At 50.6% G+C, this 19,861-nt stretch overlaps 8 protein-coding genes across 8 annotated transcripts; 2 read left to right on the top strand and 6 right to left on the bottom strand.

The window, feature by feature from the left end:
* Positions 1 to 335: 335 nt before the first annotated feature.
* BKA67DRAFT_508744 (uncharacterized protein) lies at positions 336 to 3,849 on the bottom strand (the record flags this gene model as incomplete). Its single annotated transcript, XM_046097179.1, has 3 exons — positions 336 to 392; positions 451 to 1,842; positions 1,885 to 3,849. 3 exons carry the CDS (start codon positions 3,847 to 3,849, stop codon positions 336 to 338), a joined length of 3,414 nt encoding a protein of 1,137 aa, XP_045963443.1.
* Positions 3,850 to 4,969: 1,120 nt separating this feature from the next.
* On the top strand, positions 4,970 to 7,059 carry BKA67DRAFT_544101 (uncharacterized protein). The gene is made up of 3 exons (XM_046101241.1): positions 4,970 to 5,713; positions 5,768 to 6,066; positions 6,210 to 7,059. Exons 1-3 carry the CDS (start codon positions 5,436 to 5,438, stop codon positions 6,977 to 6,979), a joined length of 1,347 nt encoding a protein of 448 aa, XP_045963442.1. The 5' UTR covers positions 4,970 to 5,435; the 3' UTR covers positions 6,980 to 7,059.
* BKA67DRAFT_544097 (uncharacterized protein) lies at positions 7,060 to 8,542 on the bottom strand. Its single transcript, XM_046101240.1, has 2 exons — positions 8,035 to 8,542; positions 7,060 to 7,954 (listed from the first exon to the last, which is right to left on the bottom strand). Exons 1-2 carry the CDS (start codon positions 8,393 to 8,395, stop codon positions 7,254 to 7,256), a joined length of 1,062 nt encoding a protein of 353 aa, XP_045963441.1. The 5' UTR covers positions 8,396 to 8,542; the 3' UTR covers positions 7,060 to 7,253.
* A 16-nt stretch (positions 8,543 to 8,558) lies between these two features.
* Positions 8,559 to 9,557, bottom strand: BKA67DRAFT_544096 (uncharacterized protein). The gene has a single exon (XM_046101239.1). The coding sequence runs from the start codon at positions 9,170 to 9,172 to the stop codon at positions 8,933 to 8,935; it is 240 nt and encodes a 79-aa protein (XP_045963440.1). The 5' UTR covers positions 9,173 to 9,557; the 3' UTR covers positions 8,559 to 8,932.
* A 94-nt stretch (positions 9,558 to 9,651) lies between these two features.
* BKA67DRAFT_10242 (uncharacterized protein) lies at positions 9,652 to 11,908 on the bottom strand. The gene is made up of 2 exons (XM_046094836.1): positions 11,705 to 11,908; positions 9,652 to 11,637 (listed from the first exon to the last, which is right to left on the bottom strand). Exons 1-2 carry the CDS (start codon positions 11,800 to 11,802, stop codon positions 9,828 to 9,830), a joined length of 1,908 nt encoding a protein of 635 aa, XP_045963439.1. The 5' UTR covers positions 11,803 to 11,908; the 3' UTR covers positions 9,652 to 9,827.
* Positions 11,909 to 12,749: 841 nt separating this feature from the next.
* On the bottom strand, positions 12,750 to 13,865 carry BKA67DRAFT_652546 (uncharacterized protein; the record flags this gene model as incomplete). The annotated part of the gene is made up of 4 exons (XM_046106187.1): positions 12,750 to 13,288; positions 13,348 to 13,571; positions 13,703 to 13,718; positions 13,796 to 13,865. 4 exons carry the CDS (start codon positions 13,863 to 13,865, stop codon positions 12,750 to 12,752), a joined length of 849 nt encoding a protein of 282 aa, XP_045963438.1.
* Positions 13,866 to 15,256: 1,391 nt separating this feature from the next.
* BKA67DRAFT_652545 (lipocalin-like domain-containing protein) lies at positions 15,257 to 16,005 on the bottom strand (the record flags this gene model as incomplete). Its single annotated transcript, XM_046106186.1, has 3 exons — positions 15,257 to 15,340; positions 15,434 to 15,528; positions 15,594 to 16,005. The coding sequence occupies 3 exons, from the start codon at positions 16,003 to 16,005 to the stop codon at positions 15,257 to 15,259; spliced, it is 591 nt and encodes a 196-aa protein (XP_045963437.1).
* Positions 16,006 to 18,368: 2,363 nt separating this feature from the next.
* BKA67DRAFT_652544 (uncharacterized protein) lies at positions 18,369 to 19,814 on the top strand (the record flags this gene model as incomplete). The annotated part of the gene is made up of 4 exons (XM_046106185.1): positions 18,369 to 18,865; positions 18,920 to 18,988; positions 19,037 to 19,156; positions 19,292 to 19,814. The coding sequence occupies 4 exons, from the start codon at positions 18,369 to 18,371 to the stop codon at positions 19,812 to 19,814; spliced, it is 1,209 nt and encodes a 402-aa protein (XP_045963436.1).
* Between the last annotated feature and the right edge of the window lie 47 nt (positions 19,815 to 19,861).

Raw genomic sequence — 19,861 nt, 5'->3', positions numbered from 1 at the left:
CGTCGACATTTTTTCGGACATACAAACTAGAGGTTCGGTATCAAAGTCTGAACGGGCAGGCAGGGTCTGTTTATGGGCCAAGTCTTTGGCTACGACTTAATGACAAACAAGGACACAATTTCGTTTCAATAAAGCACACGACAATATAAACAATCATATGTATGCCGAAGGTTAAATTTGACAGCGATGAACAAATATATCGTGATGAAATATGTTCAGGTGTCTTCTTTTGTATCGTATCTGTCTCATTACATTATCATTAAGCACCCATATACTCATAAAGGGTTGCCCATCTTCTGGATCTCATTACTGTAAATCGATCATCTAGTTTCCAATCACGACATCAATGCCTGCAGTATGGCATTGACAAAATCTGACGCTGTCGCCACAAGCTACATAAAACGTTAGCACAAAACAGCTGGAACTGGAGAGAACCATAAGGGCACTTACAGGTGTGGCATCGCCGATGAGCTCCGTAGTCTGCGTGACAAACGTGGCTGATAGTAGGCCGCCGGCGTTGCCGAGCAGCACCACAAGTTGCTCTACCGTGTCTGGAGTAATAAGTGGTGTGACCTCGTCCACGATGCCTTGAATATCAATCTGGTTCAACGCGGCAAGGAGTGGCTTGACTGCATTCGCCAACCCCGTGAGGTCTACTTGGCTCAAAGCATTGAGCAGTGGTGTGAGTTGCTTGATAAGTCCAGGAATATCCACCTGGCCCAAAGCGGCTACTAGAGGCACTGCGCCACCGATGATGGTTTGTGTCTCGTTCACGAATTTGGCGCTGAGGAGATTCTCGGCGTTGTCGACAAGTCCGACCAGGCCGTCAACTGAAGATGGGGTGAGCAAAGGTGCAACGGCATTGAAAATTCCATTCAGATCAATCTGGCCCAGCGAATTCAGGATTGGGCTGATCTGTTTGACGAGACTTGCGAGGTCGATTTGGCTGAGCGAACCTAGGATGGGTTCGATCTGATCGATAAGCGCGGATAGGTCAACCTTGCCCAGTGAGTTGAGAATTGGGGTAATCTGTTTTACCAGGCCCGCCAGGTCAATCTGGCTCAACGAATTCAAGATGGGTTCGATCTGGTCAACAAGTGCAGAGAGATCGATCTTGCTGACAGCGTCTAGAATTGGCTGTAGCTGGTTGACCAAGCCAACCAGGTCAATCTTGCCGAGCGCGGCAAGAATAGGCGTGATTTGGCCAATGAGACTTTGCAGGTCTATCGTGCCGAGCGCCGATATCAATGGCACGGCGCCAGAGATAAGAGTTTGAGTTTCATCCACAAAGTCCCTAGATAGGAGATCCTCAGCATTGTTGAGCAGGCCGACGATGCCATTCACCGAATCGGGTGTTAGGAGTGGTTGAATTGCGTCGAAGAGCCCCTGTAGGTCGATCTTGCTGAGACTGTTAAGCAACGGTGCGACCTGGTCGACCAGGCCCTGCAAATCGATACTGCCAAGACTAGACAACAATGGACCGGCACCAGAAATAAGGGATTTGGTTTGATCCACGAAGTCGGACGTCAGTAGATTTTCTGCATTGCCGAGGAGGCCTACAAGACCACTGATAGAGTCAGTCGTTAGTAGTGGCTGTATCGCGTCGAAAAGACCCTGAAGGTCTAATTTGCTCAGACTGTTTAGCAATGGTGCAACCTGATCAAGTAATCCTTTGAGGTCAATACTGCCAAGACTGGATAGCAGAGGACCAGCACCAGATATCAGAGACTTCGTTTCATCGACAAAGTCAGAAGTCAAAAGATTCTCTGCATTTAGCAATAGCCCTTCGAGACCTTTGATGGAATCGCCCGTCAATAGTGGGCTGATAGCATCGAACAAGGTCTTCAGATCAATCTGGCCGACCTCATTCAGAATCGGCGTAACCTGATCTATCAAAGCTTGTAAATTGAGTTTACCAAGACTAGTGAGCAGTGGCCCTGCACCAGTCAGGATTTCCTGAAGTTCAGATACTGTATCTGCCGTGAGCAGCGCTTCAGCGTTCTGCAATAAAGCAACTATCCCGTGAACAGACTCAGGAGTAAGCAATGGCTCCACAGCGTCAAGTATGCCTTGAAGGTCGATTTGCGACAGGCTATTGAGAAGCGGCTGCGCGCTGATAAGAATTGTTTTTAGAGAAGAAACTGTGGCAGCGGTGAGCAAATCCTCCGCATTACCCAATAAACCAACTATGCCGTCAACAGAGTCAGGCGTTAACAGAGGCTCGAGTGCATCTAGAATACCCTGAAGGTCGATCTGCGATAGGCTGTTTATAAGGGGCTGTACACTGGCCAGAATCGTCTTTAAAGATGAGACGGTGTCCGCCGTCAACAAGTCTTCGGCATTGCCCAGTAAACCAACGATGCCATTGACAGAATCGGGTGTCAAAAGCGGTTGAAGCGCATCTAAGATGCCTTGGAGGTCAATTTGTGTAAGGCTGTTTAAAAGAGGCTGTACGCTCGCCAGTATTGTCTTCAATGACGATACAGTATCCGTCGTTAATAGCTCTTCGGCATTGCCTAGTAAACCAACGATGCCATTGACAGAATCGGGTGTCAAAAGCGGTTGAAGCGCATCTAAGATGCCTTGGAGGTCAATTTGTGTAAGGCTGTTTAAAAGAGGCTGTACGCTCGCCAGTATTGTCTTCAATGACGATACAGTATCCGTCGTTAATAGCTCTTCGGCATTACCCAAAAGGCCAACAACGCTGTTGACAGAATCCGGTGTCAGGAGCGGTGACAGAGCATCGAGAACACCCTTCAGGTCAATCTGTGACAAGCCACTGATAAGTGGTTGCACACTTGTCAAGATCGACTGCAGCGCGGAAACAGTATCTTTTGTCAGAAGTGCCTCGGCGTTACTGAGCAAACCAACAAGTCCTTGGACTGAGTCTGGCGTGAGAAGCGGCGACAAGGCATCCAGAATGCCTTGTAGATCAACCTTGGAGAGACTATCAAGGAGAGGTTGGGCACTCGTGAGTAGTGTTTGGAGTGCTGAGACCGTGTCAGCCGTCAACAATGCTTCAGCATTCTGCAACAAGCCGACGAGGCCTTGGATAGAGTCCGCTGTCAAAAGAGGTGACAGAGCGCCCAGGACACCTTTCAGATCAATGCCTGAGAGAGAAGCCAGGAGTGGGGCAGCGCCATCAATCAGTGATTGAGTCTCATTCACAAATGTAGGTGTCAGAAGTGCTGCGCCGTTCGTGAGAAGATTCTCAATATTGCCGAGGTTCTGGGCTGTAAGAAGACTGAGCACTGTCTTGATCAGACCAGCGATATCCACGCCATTGATTTCGTCAATGATGCTCTTCAGATCTAATGATCCTAACAGATCGATCAAAGGTTGTGTTTTTGTAAGAATGTCTCGTGTAATGTCAGGAATCGGTGGCGCAAGTGTTGCAGCCAAGTATATCATAGCATCATGTAGAGCCTGCAAAAACTCGTCACTTAGCAGTCCCTGGAGTGCCTTGAGGTACCCTGCAATGTCGCCAAATTGTGTGATCAGATCTGTAAGGCTCCCGAGAATATCGCCCAGGTCGCCAAGCCCAGTTAAATCTCCGAGGTCGATGCCGCTTGAATCTGAGCCAGAGCCAGTGCTATTTTGTCGAGGATATAGAGGCGCTGTCCGCTTCTGCTTTTGCTGCACCTGCTGGTTGAGCCGCTTGTTCTCTCGGAGCAGACCATTGAGCTCTGTCAAGGCATCTGTTAGATCCGATCGAGGAACTAATACCAAGTTGTGCTTTGCGAGGATGGCATCGAGTTCTAGCTCAGATATTGAAGCTGTTGGGGCAGCGTTTTCGGCAAGCAGACCTACTGGCGCCAAAGCCGTCAATAGGAACTTTGAGAATCTCATGATGGTTGATGATCTTCAAGAAAGCTTCAAAGATCTGGAGTCCTTTAACGTTGATGTGGGAGCACCGCCTGACTCTCGGGGAGGAACCAGGACGATCGAGACACTCACGCGACCGAGGGAGGGGAGAGAATATGAGCATTATCTGCAATCTCCATCGCGATTCCCCTTCTCCTCTTCTCCTCATGACTCTTGCGCTGGTCTATCCAGGCGAGACTCTCTGCATGCCCTTGTCAACTCCGACAAACTCCAACTCAGGTCGCAGACAATCCTATCTTGGTTTGGACTGTCACCCGTAGAGCTGCGGTGGGGCCGACCATGGACAATCACATGCAGTTCAAAGCTGCCCTGGCCCTTGCAGTCTGGTAGCTCCATGTTACCCCAGATTCCTCGGTTCCTCCCAAATAGGAAATGCTTACATGCGGGGCTCCTTACTGAGTGATTTTAGTCCATCTATATTCCTTGTCAAGCTTTTTTTGGTGGGGAACTAAGAACAGGCTGACCTGTAGGAGACATGAATTTCAGCCTTGACCGCCGTATTTCAGTCGTCTCTACGTTGATGTTCTTTATTCAATTTGTATCAATTGATAGATCTTTGACCACTTGCGCGCCTGTTGATGTCGAGCTGACGGTTTGTTCCGTTCTATAGCGACCGTCATGATAACGATCTTTCTTGATATATGTAGCTCGTAGCACAAAGGCTCAACTCCCAATCACCAACTGCCAGAATATTGCTAATCTAGTTCGCGAATTCGTGAATCTGATGGCGTGACTAACTTCTCTAATAGTAACGCGCCAACGAAATCCTTGTCCCAGCCTCTCTTTTTGTGACCATGCCCAAGATGAACAACGTTAACCCCACCTTCACCCAAAAAGACGATCATCCATTAGGCTTTATTAAGCGCGTTGGCCCAATGAGGATACAAAATGACAAGGTCGAATATACTGATGTGGTATAGCTTCATAGGCTGTATGCGCTATGATATCACAGCACTCTCGGTAGAAGCACATCACCATATCCGACTCTGGGTCCGGCCATTTCGCTCGGATGTGATCGAGTAAGATCTGCATGTAAAAGGCGTTTTCAATATTGTAACCCCACATTGCCCACACTCCGCAACTCCTATAACATGCCATTGGTACGTGGCTTGTTGTTAAGTGTTGGGATGAGCATAGGTTAGTATTTCGACCAATGGCGATTCAAGCAAATACAAGCATGACACCAGTCCCTGACACTATTGATTTTGCATCGACTGGGGTAAGATCACAAAAGTTGGAGGATTTCGTGCGGGGAAACAACAGACAAGACTCGAAATGGATTATGGGGTAACTGGTCCACCGAGCTGTCTAGCAGGCATGGACCTTGCCTCGATGTAGGAATGTGATATGATCGGCGCCATGCCTTGGGGGAAGCCGCGGCTCGCAACATTGCGTGTGAAAACTCGCATGTCTGGGTATAGTCTGCCATCGCCGCTGTTGCGTGCGTGCCGTTTCATGTCTTGAAAGCCGTCGAGGTCTGGGAGCCCGCCGACTTCTCGAGTGTCATCACCATTCCCATCATTCTCGGTGTGTCTGAATAGATCGCAAAGATGGCCTCGGCTTTTCGAGAGGACAGATCCCATTTTGAGCCAGATACTCCTCGGACTTCTGTGCATGGCGGCAGAGGAGATACTGGGCCAGCCACAACTGACGCAACAGCAATCACCGGCGGGTCAGATGATGTTTCCTCGATAGACCATGTCCAAGAGAAGACGCCAGCGGTGGTCCCTCTGACCAAGAAACAGAAGTTGAAGCGTCATTGTGGACGGTTTAAGTGGTGGTATCTTGCGGCGGCTATCATTCTGCTGGCAATTCTCTTACCAATACTGTGAGTGCTCAGTATGAAAGAGCAGACCCGATATGTTGTTGACAGAGCAATCAGGTTTTTGGTGATATTGCCAGCTATAGTTCAGCGTATCGTCAACAATCAGTCACTCCCAGTGAATGGCGGCGCCTTTCTGGCCTTGTCGCCAACAGAGATGATGGTGTCATTGGATACATCGTTGGATACACCTCTACCAGCAAGCCTTGATCCCACAACACTGTTTCTATACAATCATGAAACTATTGATTTCTCGCCCTTCCTGAACGTCACTTTGCCAGCAGTGCATATCAACGGTAACACGGATGTTACGGTGGTGAACCAAACAGTTACCATCACCAACCAGACCGAGCTCGAGTGTAAGTGGCCTTAACATACTATATTTTCAGTTTCCCATTTTCAGTCCAGAAAATGCGACCCATTTTCAGTCTCAACTCTGGACTACAGAAAGTCTTCCAAATATCGCCAAGCACAGGGAACGCTAAGATGTATCTTATCACAGACTGGTTCAACAATATTTTCGATGACGCAACGACCGATCTCTCTGTGCGTGGTGACAGTACGGTACGTTTGGGCGCACTACACTCAAACGCGCACATCGACAAGACCCTCGAGGTCTCGTCCCTCAATCAGCTCAACGGCTTCGGAATCCAAGACCTGTCCCTGATCGTGCCCGCGCTGGAGGACGGCACCAACGTCCAGGGGACGCTGAACCTGCCCAACTGGGGGGCGCTGACGCTCGGCCTCGGCAACGTCTCGTTCAACCTGTTCTCGGGCGACGTGAGGATCGGGTTGATCACCATCTACGAGGTCGTGATCCCGCCCGGGAACAACACGCGGGACTTCTCCGGCGAGCTGTTCCTGCACGACCTGATGCAGAACTTTGGGAAGGTCCTGGACGCGCAGACCGAGGCGCTGAACAACGGCCAGGTCCAGATCGACGCCGTGGGCAACGCCACCATCGTGAACGGCCAGCATATCCCCTTCATCGAGCATATCCTCAACAACAAGCGCGTGAAGTCTTATGTGTCTGTCATCAAACTCGCGAGCGACCTCATCAACAGCCTTACCGGTGGCGGCAATGCGACAATAGTGGACGTGCTTGGCGAGGTTGTGGGTAACAACACCCTCATCGAGCAAGCTTTGTCCCACTGGAACTCGACGGGCACTGCAGCAACACCCAAAATGAAGAGACTGGGATCTGTAGGCTTCAATGCGCCAAGAGCTTTGAGCCTGCTGAAATTGGGCATGAAGATGACCGGCAGGTTCTGAGTGCGATGAGCTACCCTACATTATGTGATAGGTGATGATCTCAAAGAAGCACTGCAAAACCCTTGAAGCAATGGAGGAGTTATGAAATAACGTCAATAATGTCTAAAGTAGTCTATGAATACAATGCAACGACATCCAATCAGCGATGCGCGATGCTATATGGGTACATGACATTGACAATAAAAATACAGCAAACCACCCGGGCACCTCAATACGTAATCCAAAGATTACATATAGCCTGGCTTTCCCCATCGCGCAACCAAAGCTGAGGTCTCTACCAAGCGGTGTGACCACCGTCGATGACAATCGAGTTTCCAGTCATGAAACTGCTGGCTGAGCTGGCCAAGTACAATACGGCACCTTTGAACTCCGCCGTCTCGGCCAAGCGACCCATCATGTTTTCTCTTTCCCACTTCTCTTTAAGGCCCGGTACTTCCTCAAAGTTCTTCAAGACCATCGGCGTCAAGATGTGGCCGGGGCAGATACAGTTGACGCGGATACCGCCGGTGCCGTCCTCCTTGATCGGACTCCACTCCATCGCCAGGTTCCGGGACAGCTGGATGACCGCAGCCTTGGAGGAGTTATAGACACAGCTCAGCAGGCCCTTGTTCGCGACGAAGCCGCTCATGCTGCCAACGAAGACGATGCTCCCGCGGCACCTGTACCTGAACATCTGGCGCGCCGCCGCCGTCGCGGTCATCAGGACGCCCGTGTAGTTGACCGACAGCATCCGCGAGACGTCCTTCTCCGAGTAGTTGACGGCCTCGGAGAGTTGCTGGATCGCCGCGGCGGCCACCACGCCGTCGAGCCGCTGGTTCTCCTCCGCGATGCGCGTGATCGTCTGGTCGAGCGATGGAGTATCCGAGACGTCCTGCTGCACGTAGTTGAGCGACCCGCCCCACTCCGGGACGACGCGCTCAAGCGCCCTCTGCCATTCGTCGCTCGTCGGCCTCTCGACACGATCCAGACAGTATACTATAGACCTGCATCAGCCGCTGCACTACTGTTGCTTTGCATATGAATCAACAGCATAATAAATAAGTATGTATACGTACCTTTGCCACCGGCTTCAACGAGGGCCTCGGCTAGCGTGAGCCCGAGACCCTGTGCGCCTCCGGTCACGAGGAAGACCTTGCCGGCCAGGTCGAAATCCGCAAACTGCTTCCGCCCGAAGTTCTCGTGTCTCAAGATCGGCGGGGCGGGCGCGTGTGCGACCGTCGCCCTCTCGCTGGCGTCCGGGTTGTCCGATTTGGATTTGGACCGAGGCGTCTGCGATGTGTGCATCGGCCGGCACGTTACAGGCCTGGCTGCAATGGAGCCTGTAGCGCAGGCCAACCGCACCACAGGTGCTCTGGCGGTGCTGCGGAGACTGCAGCCCGCTGCGGCTCGGAGGATTTTAGGGGGTGCCGGAGACATGGTTGCGGTGGTAGTGGAACTTTAATGGCGCTATTGATAGATATAGGGCTGCAGGAAACGTTCTGTTTGCTTGGTAAGGAATTGGAGTTACTGCATGAGGATCTCTACAAAAAAAACAAAAAAACAAAAAAAGTTCGGGAGGGTTGTATTGCATTTGCATGATCACAAGTAGTTTTTAACGAGCTATTTCTCAGTTTAAATATCATTCTTTTCGCATGGCCCTTGTACTCAACAACTTGATCGTAACAACTGACGCTCCTCCTGGGGCTTGTTGTCGTGTGTCTTGCGTCATGAGCAGCGTTCTTCAGAGCAGCCTTACTCGCTAAACAAGTCAGCCAGAGCGTGCCCAGATGTCTGGTACAGGGGCCCAGAGGACCGTTACTATGCTACTTGGCGCGCCGTCTCATCCGGTTCCGCTGTCAGAGCCTTCAAGGTTAGCCCTACCGGACGACAACACCGATCAGCACCATGTGTGCTGTTTGCATAGCACAGTCGTGCTCGTCACAGATCATAACCTCCGGGACTAGATATACATTACTATATGTCGCACAAATGTCGAAATGGTCCTATAATGGATGATTGGAGATGACGTGAGCCCTGACCCCCCATCCACGACATTAAATCAATTTGCTTTGATTGGGTAGCACGCCAAAAACCTACGAGAACACTCCGAAATCCTTTTCTGCAAATGCCCGTCGATGTTCTTACAAGCGTTGAACACCATATCACCCACGAAACAGGAATAAGTCTATGATACAGTGTATCTGAGATTCGCATGGGCTCATATGGGCACTCGAATTACATCCCATGAGTCCGAAGATCTCATCTGTTATAGGTTGAGCAGCTTAATATAAGCCGGAAATACAGTCTTGGGTACTACCCAGGCTGTTGCAGAGGCGAGTTCTCGTAGTTTGAAACTCAACTGAGTCTCTAAGCACCATGCATTCATTGAACTAAGTTACATAGTTAGTCCTTTGTTTGGGGCCTGCAGGTTGTGACCAGGGCGTCCCGCTGATCATCGCACTACCGGGGATATCAATGTCCACTGTCCCTTGTTGTAACAATGGTTGTTGACACTATACTCCGTATAGCTCATCAATCCACATGTACTAGACATTGCGAGTTGAGCCGTTCCATGAGAACTCGCAAGTTACGTATTGAGCTATATAGGTCAGTGTCGCGCTCAGCTGTATCACATCCATTACAAAGAAATTAAAAAGTTTAATCAGCGAAACTGAGAGTTTAGGTCGAACAATAACAAGATATAGTGGTATCAAAAAAGCGAGTCGAAACTCATGCTTTCGGGGAGGTCGCTCAATACAAATACAGATGCCAATATCGTCTAACACCAGTAATCGCACAACGCCTGCTACAATACCAGAGAATGCTACCTATCTCGTCACCACCAGAAGGCCTGACCCGGCAGTTTCTCTTACTTCTGTGCACCATTTCCAGCGCCTTCTGAGCCCTCGGGGCTAGGAAGCTTCTCCTTATAAGCCGCCAGCTTGTCGTGCTCGCTGACCTCCTTGCCCTTCCTACCGCGATACTGTTGGTCTTCTCCGACTTCCTCGGCCGAGGCTTCACTGGGTGCACCGCCAATGTCGCTCTTGACTCCGCTCAACGAATCCAAGTCGTCTTCATCTCCGGCTTTTCCATGACCCGCGACCTGCTCATTGATGCTGCTTGCTTGGCTAACACTTGCAGAGTCCGGGCTTTGGACACGCAGGCCCAGTTTCTTCTCCAGCCCGGGGTCTACTTCATTGCCTCCTTTCCAGTTGGCCGGCTCCATCTGCGGCACCGGTTCCCCAACATCTGGCTCAACAATGATGGGCTCGGCCTGTGTCTCCTGCAAGGGTGCGAACCGCCAGACCACGGCTATGCGCTCCATGGCCTTCGTCCCCCTCTGCGATGAGCCCTTGATTCCGTCCATCTTGTCCCACTCGATCTCGAATATGCCTTCCTCTTCAGGTTTGCCGTCCTGTTCTGGGCCGTTGCCCTCGAAGAAAGCGTTAAACCAGACGTGGGCGACCGCTGTCACCATGGTTAGTCCCATGGAAGATGGCGCGCGATTGCGGCGTTCTGCAGTTATGTTGACGTCACTTGTTGGGACGCGGACGGGCTCAAGAGGCTTGAATATGACGGCCTTGCCGCCGGGTTCAGTATCCACGCTGGCTTTGTTGAGGGAGGAAGTCGATGAACTGGCAGATGCGGATGACCTGATCTTATCTTTGGCCTTCTCCTTCTTCGACTTGGAGCGGCTAATACCCGAGGTCGAAGGCGTTCTTTCGATCAGTTTCGTGTATCGTTTACTCAGCTTAGACGTGCTCGAACTAGGCGTGACGGGGCTGTTAGATTCAGATTGGGTGGTCGCGCTCGCGGGCTCGTTCTGGGTGTTCGGTTCCCTGGCATCGTTGATGACCTCGCGCTCCTTTTCGGGGGACAAGCCAGGTGCATCACCGGATGGATTGGTGCCGTAACCGGCCATATCATAGAAGGTATCCATGATGCCTGTACTACCTGGCGGATCCCCCTCGACGACATGACGCTCCTTCTTATTGAACGTATGGAAGACTTTAATCTTCTTTCCCTCATCGACGAAGCCCTCGACGGCGAACTTGACGCCGTTCCGCAGTCCCCACACATGGACCTCCAAGATCTCCACCTCGCGATCGACGTATTTCTTGCCGCCCTTCGTCCACCGATCCACGTAGCCTACCCAGCGCAGTTGACTCGGTATGCTGACACCTGGTCCGAACTTGGGCCTCATCCGTCTCTCTGTGAACCGGGCCAGGGCCTGCTCGGGCTTCCACCCGCACTCGGAAATCAGAAAACTGCACGCAGTCGACCCACTCCTTCCCTTGCCGGCCTTGCAATGGACCACGATGACTCTAGGGTTGTTCTTGTTCATGTCCTTCCAATGCCCTATCACCTTGCCAACCAAGTTGCTGTCCTTGTCTTTATGCGCGTTCCGAGCAGCGGTGTCGTCATGCAAGTCGTTACCCTCCAGCCAGTTCCGCATGCTGGCCATGATCAGGGGTATCAGTCGAAAGGGCGGGGGGTGGTGGTCCGGCCACGGGTAATGCCTGATCCTGTTGTACACGGCATCGTCGGGGTAGCCAGTGCCTTCGGCGCGGAACTCCCATATTGCCCAGTTGTCCTTGTGCTTCTCGTCTAGGAATGCGACCAGACGGTCGAGGGGGTTTCGGTAGGCGCGCTGAGGATAAGTATCCGAGGGACCAGAACTGTGGCGCGCACCATGTTAGCACTACCGATGTAGACCCAAAAAGTAGATGTTCGTCATGGTCATACGTAGCGATAATATTGTCCGTCACATAGCAGAGGTCAAGTCCGGCCTCGGGGTGCCTCGCACGGGGGCCGGCCACAATCTGTCGTAGTATGGAAGCCATAGCAATGCTGGAGAGGATTTTCCGGGTATCAAGTCTAAAGAAGGGAAATCCACAGTCCAAGAAACCGTCACGTTGTCGTGACTTTAGGTGTATGTTTAGCTGTTGGCCAGGACAGGTTCATGCTGGAATCAACGATGGACACTAACTTATCGTACGTCATCCCCGCGGTCGGTGGGGTTGCTGGCAGTGAACCAGGTCTCGGGTCTCAGCTCTCAGGTCCTCCACAAAAGCCACTCATTTACTGCCCAGCTGGTTGTTTCTTTCTGGGGGGAGGGTAACGTCACCTCAATGATCGGCAAGCCGGCATAATATATGCACCAACCGGTTGAGATCTGCTCAGCGTTCACAACTTGATGTAAACAGACGGCTCCAAATGGCAGGTCAAGATAAAGACAAACATCGTGGAACCCAGGCCGCCTGTCCATGCACTCGGTACTTTATTTAGCCTTGGACGTCAGCGTACCTCCGCCAGGGCATGTGTAAAGTTGAGCTCAAGGCCACACGCCCATACGACAACAATAGGGTATAGCCATCTATCGCGGGTCAGGCAAGACTTGATTATGTCACACAGTCGGCTATAAGATATAATCAATTTAACTCGTGTTTTTGGCGAGGAGGACATATCCATAAACCGTAGAACCATGAAAGTCGTGACCCTCCTGCAACTCAACAACCTATAATGCTCGTTTACCAACTCATAGAAAAAGCCAGCCCGGGAACATTAGAATGAATCTAATGAGCCTCTGCCATTGGCGCCTTCAATACCTATTTCCCCCCATCTACTTCCCCTGTTTTCCATCATCATTCATGTGCAGAAGGCTCATGGCACGGATATCGCGTGCTTCTCAACGTCTCGCTTTCCCCACCAGTACGCCGCAGCGCATCAATTGTCTTGCTAGTTCAACTCCTCATTTGTGGAAATCGTCATCGAGTCTGTCCCAGCTGGCTTAAGAAGTCTTCTTGGGCACAGTGGCACCGTTAGTGTATCTGCTGAGATCGGTGATATCGTGGAACTGGCGAGCACCACCCTTGAGACCGTCCCACACTTGGCGGGCGACGGGGGGAGTGTTCTGCTGGCCGACTGCCGAGTCGACTCTGGCGCCGAACTGGGTGACGGTGCCCTGGACGTGAGAGCTCTGCGCAAAGCGAGCACGGAGGAAGGCCGTGTAGAGGGCCAGCAGGATCCAGGATCGGCGCTGGAAGAGAACGGCAGCCAGGAGCAGGCGAACCCAGAGGAGGATCTCGAGGCCGGAGACGACGGACATGGACATGTCGTAGTAGGTCTTGACGAAGTTGCCAATAGCCTCACCAATGGGGCTGCTGGACTTGGTACCGGGGGCAGAACCAGCCGGGCCAGCCTGAGCAGGGGCAACGGTAGGAATCACGTTGGCGCGGGTATAAGTTGCGACGTGGAACACCGAGTAGATACCGTACGGGAGCAGTGCCAGGGGGTACTGGGGAGTGAACAGCCAGACCAAGGCCATGGCTTTGAACAGTTAGCCTGCGTTGGGCGGCCAGCTTCGGCGGCAGAACGGGAGTACTCACCAAAGTATTGCACATTTTCGTCAGACAAGAGGCCGAGGGCACTTGTAGGGTACTTGGCTCCGACCTTTTGCTTCGCTCTGAATGTCTTGTAGATGACGATTCCATACGTCACTGCCGCAGCAATGAAGGACAGGCGGTAGCAGGTCTGGGCGGTCTTGGAGTAGTAGTTGAATCGGATCCACGACAGCGAGTATCGCAGAATACAGAGAAGGAGGACTAGATGTCTGCATGATCTGTTAGCTGGGCGAACCCGTGCAAGTATTTCATCTCGCGTGCTGTTGGGGCGCCGGGCCCCGCTGTACTCGAGCGTGTGGCCCGAGTCCATGTTGGCACGAGTACTGTTGAGTGCACATACCCGGAGAACCAGCCGACTGTGAGGCATGAGGTTAGCGTCTGCGTTGAGAATATAGTTGTGTACACATGTTTCCGTGGAAGGGGGCACACATACACTGGAGAGTCTTTGCCAGAGCAAGAATCCTCTCTTGCAGAGGCAGGTTAGAAGGCGGTGGGGGAGCCATTTCGCGGATAGGGATTCAGAAGCTCTCGAAAATGCTGTCAAGGATGTTTTGGTTCTGCTGTGTTGGTGCAACTCCTGGTTGTGGAAGAGTCGAGAGCGCTGCAGGTGCTTGGATGGTCCGGTTTGGTCTGAATATACAGAGTCGAAATGTTTGTAGTTTCTGTAGGAAGGTGGTGGAAAGCCGAGTGAGGTGGCTGGATTGGCAGTATGTGGGAAAATGACGACGGTGGGCCAGTGCTCAATCACCACAAGTCAAGTTCCAGTCAAGTTCAGACCCCAATGTTAGCCTCTGCGGTTAGCCTGCAAGCCTGCAAGCCTGTGTGTAATCCGTGCTACGTACAGTAACCTAGTTAGCTCCAAAACCCCAACTCCGTAGCTATCAGCTATGTACATAAACTCGCTAAGCTTCCCGCCGTGGTCGGTGCGTCACTCACTATCTGGGTTCAAGGTTCACAGATTGCTACTTAGTAGGTTAAAAAGAGGTTCGTTCAGCTGCTTGCTGGGACCTCCGTGGGGCGATCGATGAGCGGCGATCCAAGCGAACTGGAGTGCTGTGCAAGGTGAGTAATTCACAAAGACTCTCGATTATTGACGAGGCAATTGTTATTCGTACCAAGTTCATGCGCGCGTGTTTTTGTTATTTATTGATTTACCTGTTTAATTGTTTATTCATTTCGAGCGTTTGCTGTTCATAGTCAAACACATCGAACTTCTTGGTTCCTTGATTTGCCCCTCCAGCCTCAACCTAGACTACGGGAAACCATGTCATCCCATCGATGAAGCCACGAAACGCCCAATCCTTTCGTCATAGCATCCGCCGTGTACCCCACCAAGATCTAGGCTATCGATGCGACAATCTTGACGTCTACCATCACAAGCTTCGAACTGACAGCTGAACCCTCTTGAGAGGCATTGACTTTTGAAGTATTCGTGACAGCGATTTCATTCGTTCCTTTACCTGACAGTACACTGGGGATAATTGCATGGATGTCAGGCCGAAATGTTATCGAGCGTGACGGGATCACCGCCTCTTGGGAGGCCTGCCATCGTTCTCAGGAAGCTAGAACTCCGTCAACGGATGCCTCCGCACATGCTGACCGACACAAGTAGGCAAGCGTCAAGTTAGTGACTTCGAAAATGGTATAACCGTGCCCTAAGAACGGCCACCGGGTCGGGATTTGGAATCAACCTAAGCACCTGGAGTATACGTGTTCAAAAGAGAAACTGTCTACCAGACATAGACAATACAGACGCCAGTTTAACAGACAATCAGGCCTGAAGCATTTATATTAGACATTGGCTATAGTAACACAAAAACCTTTGTATCACACAAGATCAGTGCCGTGGTTTTTTTCCCATGGTGTTTTCCGCGTTCGAAGGCCCCCTTGGAACTTATGAGCCGGTACAGTTGCTTTGGATGATCGTTTTAATTAAAGTCTCGTTTGTGCCAAGCTTGACTGCCTCTGCAATCCATGCCTTCCAGGTTCGTTAGTATCGACAACCTCACTTCTGCAAAAAGAAAAAAGGAAATTTGTAGAAAGGAGGAAGAAGAGAGATAAAAATTCTTACTTTCAAATCCACCTCGGTGGGTGTTTGAACTCGGCTCAGAATGAACAGCTCACCCCAGGATGGACTCTGGACGATGGCCCAGTTCGGGTCATACTCTGCGTTCACAAATCAATTGCTCTGCCCGTCTAAGTGGAACCCGTCATCTATCTTAATAACTCACTCTGCACAATGTAATTCGGTCCGGGGCAGGTGACTCCACCACCCGGGATGATCGGGAAGCTGACTTGAAAGACGCCCTTGCTGCCGTACTTGCTGTCAACGATGGCGGCCGACCCCTGGATCTCGTTGGGGATGAACCCGAAGATCTTGCAAGCATTGTCTACGCTCACCGTGCCGTCGTCGTTCAATGCGTAGTCGGCGGTGGTGCACTGGCAGCCCGCTGTAAAGATGGCCGGCGTCCCCGCGACCTGATACCAGCGTCCGAGGTACTCGGAGAGGTCGTCCGGGAAGTGAGGGTCTGGCACAGGATAAAAGCAGGAGCCGTCGTAAATTGCGGGATTAATACCGCTGTCGGTGCTGTTTGTTTGGCGGCATGGCGTTTTCGTGGGGGAGCCTGCCGCCAAAGCAGCCATGATGGGCAAGAAGAGCAAATGTTGAGTGCGCATGTTGACTGCAGTCAGAATATCGATTTGGCTATACTAGTGCTTAGGTTTTCACAGTAGACGATTTGAGCAGTCATAATGGCCGATACTACGCATCTTATACAAAGCATCTTCGAACTGGGAAATGCTCTTCGTTCCACTCTGTAATCGTGATTGAATCTTGATGAAAGCATATCTTTGGCGATCTTGGTATGATCCGGTGCCTCGGACTCATCGGCGCTGTTGTTATTGTTCCGTCGTGCGAGAGCAAAGCGGGCAGGTACGTCTGCCAAGCTGGCCGACCTTCGTTCTCATTACGGATGCCAATTCGCGACCCAAGCCGGGAGCCTGCCGAATCGAGCCAGCCCCGCCCCGCCCCCGGACGGCTCGTTCGAAGGGGAGCGTCATGATTCATGACGAAAGTGCTTGAAATTGTAGCCGAGGCTGGTTGGCTTGAAAGAACCTTTTAAGCTTTTCTGTCAAAATTGGGCTGAACACAGTCTTGCTAACGCTGCACCACAAGAGTGAGTAAACAAGTCTCAAAGTACGAGGGGGTTCGGTATTTGCGACACTAAGCGTAGTACAATAGATACACCTCATACGATTGGTCAATGAGATTACCAGTTCCTAGCCTAAGCCACTTCCATAACATCGCTGTCGGGACCGTTTCCAGCAGTCAGTGCTATAATGTCTCAAGCTCAATTAAGCTGGCAGCAATCTGTCAATCAACGACGCATTGATGTGAGACTAATCGGGATTGCGAATTTGCGTGACTGTGAGACTTCATAGTTCTTGGTCCGAAATGTGCATAGCTTACAAACGTAGCAGAGTACGAATCGCCGAGTTGTCCTCAAAGACCAGACAAAGCAATATCAAACATGCGAAATCGTATTAAACACTTCGTTTCGAAGAATCGTCAGCCAAGTCTGAGAATGCTCGCTATGCAAATCTCCTCAGCGATAATGCAAAAGCAGCCATGTGCTGCATTGAATTCTAGGAAATCATACAGCTCTAAGTTTTACGATTCATCGAAACATGAAACTTAACATGCACATCTCTGTAGTAGAATTTCCTCTTTCTTAGCAATGTTAAGAAACGTTTTAGTAAACAGCACCTGCTTGGGTAGAAAATCCACCGAGTCTCAAAATCGACTAACGGGTGGTATATACGAGCATATTTAATGAAGCAACACCGCCTTTGGTAAAGCCTCGTTACCACAGCTCAACCGTAGATTCATCCCACGTCGACTGGAAAACTATAAGTTGACTCGAGCCTAGAGGTCGTGGAGACGTGGCGGGGAAGCGGCCCATCACGTCGGAAATAATGCAACCATGCTCCTGCAGTCCGTGACTCCGTGTGATTTCCATAGTTTGTTTTATTGTTTTTGACATCATTATCCCTAAGCTAACGTTGTTGATTAATGCTCCTGAAAGCTCCCTGAAACATGCAGGTATGTGTTGCGTTTGAAAACTGTGACTTGGAGATCAGAAAATATCGACTGAGATTGAATAGCACTTTTCGGAAGATCGGATGAATAAGCAAAACGAAACGCGTCGTGCTTATCTAAACAACTGATGGCTGAACCGTCCTTTTCTGTCGCGAGATGTTCGTGAGAGACAAGTTCTCAGACATACAGTCAGAGGGTGGATACCTTACATAAATGGACACTGGTGCGTTAGAGAGCACGCATATTGAACGGGGCTTTTTACACAACCAAACGATGTTCCAATAACCAGAAGAGGTGTAGAATACCAGGTCGGTTTGTTGTATGATTTACTTTTGAGAGCTTATTCTTATCCGTATGAGGAAACCACGTATTGACGAGGTTCTAAATTGTTGCTTTTCTCTACATTTGTATGCTTTTGTTTTACTTTCTACTAAAGTGGCGTGCGAACGCCTATAGTAAGTCAGAATCAGTCTTCAGCTGCAGGTGATTATTGCACCAACAATGCATACACCTGCGGGCTGTATGAATACGATGGTGGCGCACATGCGGATTGCTGAGGGACTGGATTGATAGCCCCTGCAGACATCCAATCAAGGGCTGCTTGTATTTGTTTGTTGGTTCCAAAGTCCAAGGTGGCCAGCCCGCAGTTCCAAGCCGTTGTTGCAATTGACAGGACTGAACGTGGGGGATGCGTCCCTGCGAACTTCTGATATATCCAATGTGTTACTGATATCCTTAGATCAGACCAGACCGTGGATAACTTGAACCTGCTTTGGCTGGTTTGCGTGCACATTGCATGGCATACGCATCACACTAACCCGAGCCATTAACCTCTGCCTTATAATTGAAACAATTCCAAAGTTGTGTTACTAGGTTAACTTAGTGATCTCTCAACCTCCAAGACTCCATGATTATTTGCTCAAGGCGGAATCGAGACCGAAGATCACCATCCGACAGTATAGGCGACCTGTTTGCGTCTATTCGTCAGACACCGCGACATATCCAATTAAGCGTCGTGGCCTTATCAATTACTTTGGTCCTTCTGTACCATTCCCAAATTTATTTCAGCTCCGACTTACAAAGATCAGAGGTTATTGCATCAATCGCAAAAGCGCAACATCTTTATGGAAAGGACTATCATGGCCAATCGAATTCTGATATCAATCGGGTGACGAATGACACGCTGGGGTTCTCTAAAATCCTCGTTGTCGGACTACCAGAGCGGAGTGACAAACGTGATGCAATTGCGCTGACAAGTGCTGCAACTGGCTTTCATGTTGAGTTCGTCGATGGTGTCAAGGGTGAGACCATACCTGACAAGGCTGTGCCTGCCGTAATTGATCGGCAAGCGTTGGGGGAGAGTAATCTGGGGAGCTGGCGAGGGCATATGAACGCCGTCAGGAGGTTTGTCTGGAGCGCTCTGGATATAAGCAGAATGAACACTGACCAGATTGACAGAATTGTCGAAGATGACCTGGAGTCGGCGCTGATTATGGAAGATGATATGGACTGGCAAGTCTTCCTTGGGTCACAAGAGCTACTATGTGATATTTGGTAAAACTAATCTTATCCTAGGGACGTGCGTTTGAGATCTCAACTTGAAGCAGTCGCGAGAGGAGCCCGCATAGTGATGCCATCAAGCTCGAACCCGTCTTCTCCCTATGGAGATTCCTGGGACGTGCTATGGCTTGGGCAGTAAGTCAAATATCCAGACAACACCTGACTTCCGCTATATGTCGCTTTACCATCCGAGACTGCCTTGGTGAAGTTGTTACCGCATCGGCCAAAGAACTCTTGGTTAAAGAAAGTAGGCTAAATTAGCATTTACAGTTGCGGTGAGATCTTCCCCGAACAAATAGCAGAGTGGCAACAAGGTAAGCCAGAACACCCGAAATACGTTATTGAAAACGACGAGACAGTAGCGCCTCTGAGCAAGGTTACTGGACTTGTTGATTTTAAGAAGTATCCAGAATTCACACGGTGGGTACACGTATCTGGGGGTCCAATATGTACGTTTGCCTACGCTCTCACCCAGAGCGGTGCTCGCAAAGTGCTTTTCGATTTGTCCGTGGATCACCTTACGGGGCCCTTCGACAATGCCCTGGCCAGTTTCTGTCGTGATGGAGCACTTGGAAATCCAGATGGGCTGAGCGCGAAGTGTATGAGTGTTACACCACCAGTGTTCTTTCATCACAAGGCAAAGGGTCCAATCATGGGCGACAGTGATATACAGAGCGTTCAAAATGGAGAAACTCGCAAGAAAGGTACCACGGAGAACATTGTGTGGAGCGCCCGTAACAATATCCAAAATTTGCTGATGGGTACAAAAATGGAGAGCCAATTTGAGCAATAGAGAGGTAGGAATCAGCGCGAAATTTCATGATCAAGCACTCATCCATG

The sequence above is a fragment of the Truncatella angustata genome (genome assembly GCF_020726525.1).
Source record: "Truncatella angustata strain MPI-SDFR-AT-0073 chromosome Unknown BKA67scaffold_1, whole genome shotgun sequence".
Classification (NCBI taxonomy): Eukaryota; Fungi; Ascomycota; class Sordariomycetes; order Amphisphaeriales; family Sporocadaceae; genus Truncatella; species Truncatella angustata.
Note: the sequence above shows the minus strand (reverse complement) of the source record. Positions and strands in the feature narration are given on the sequence as shown.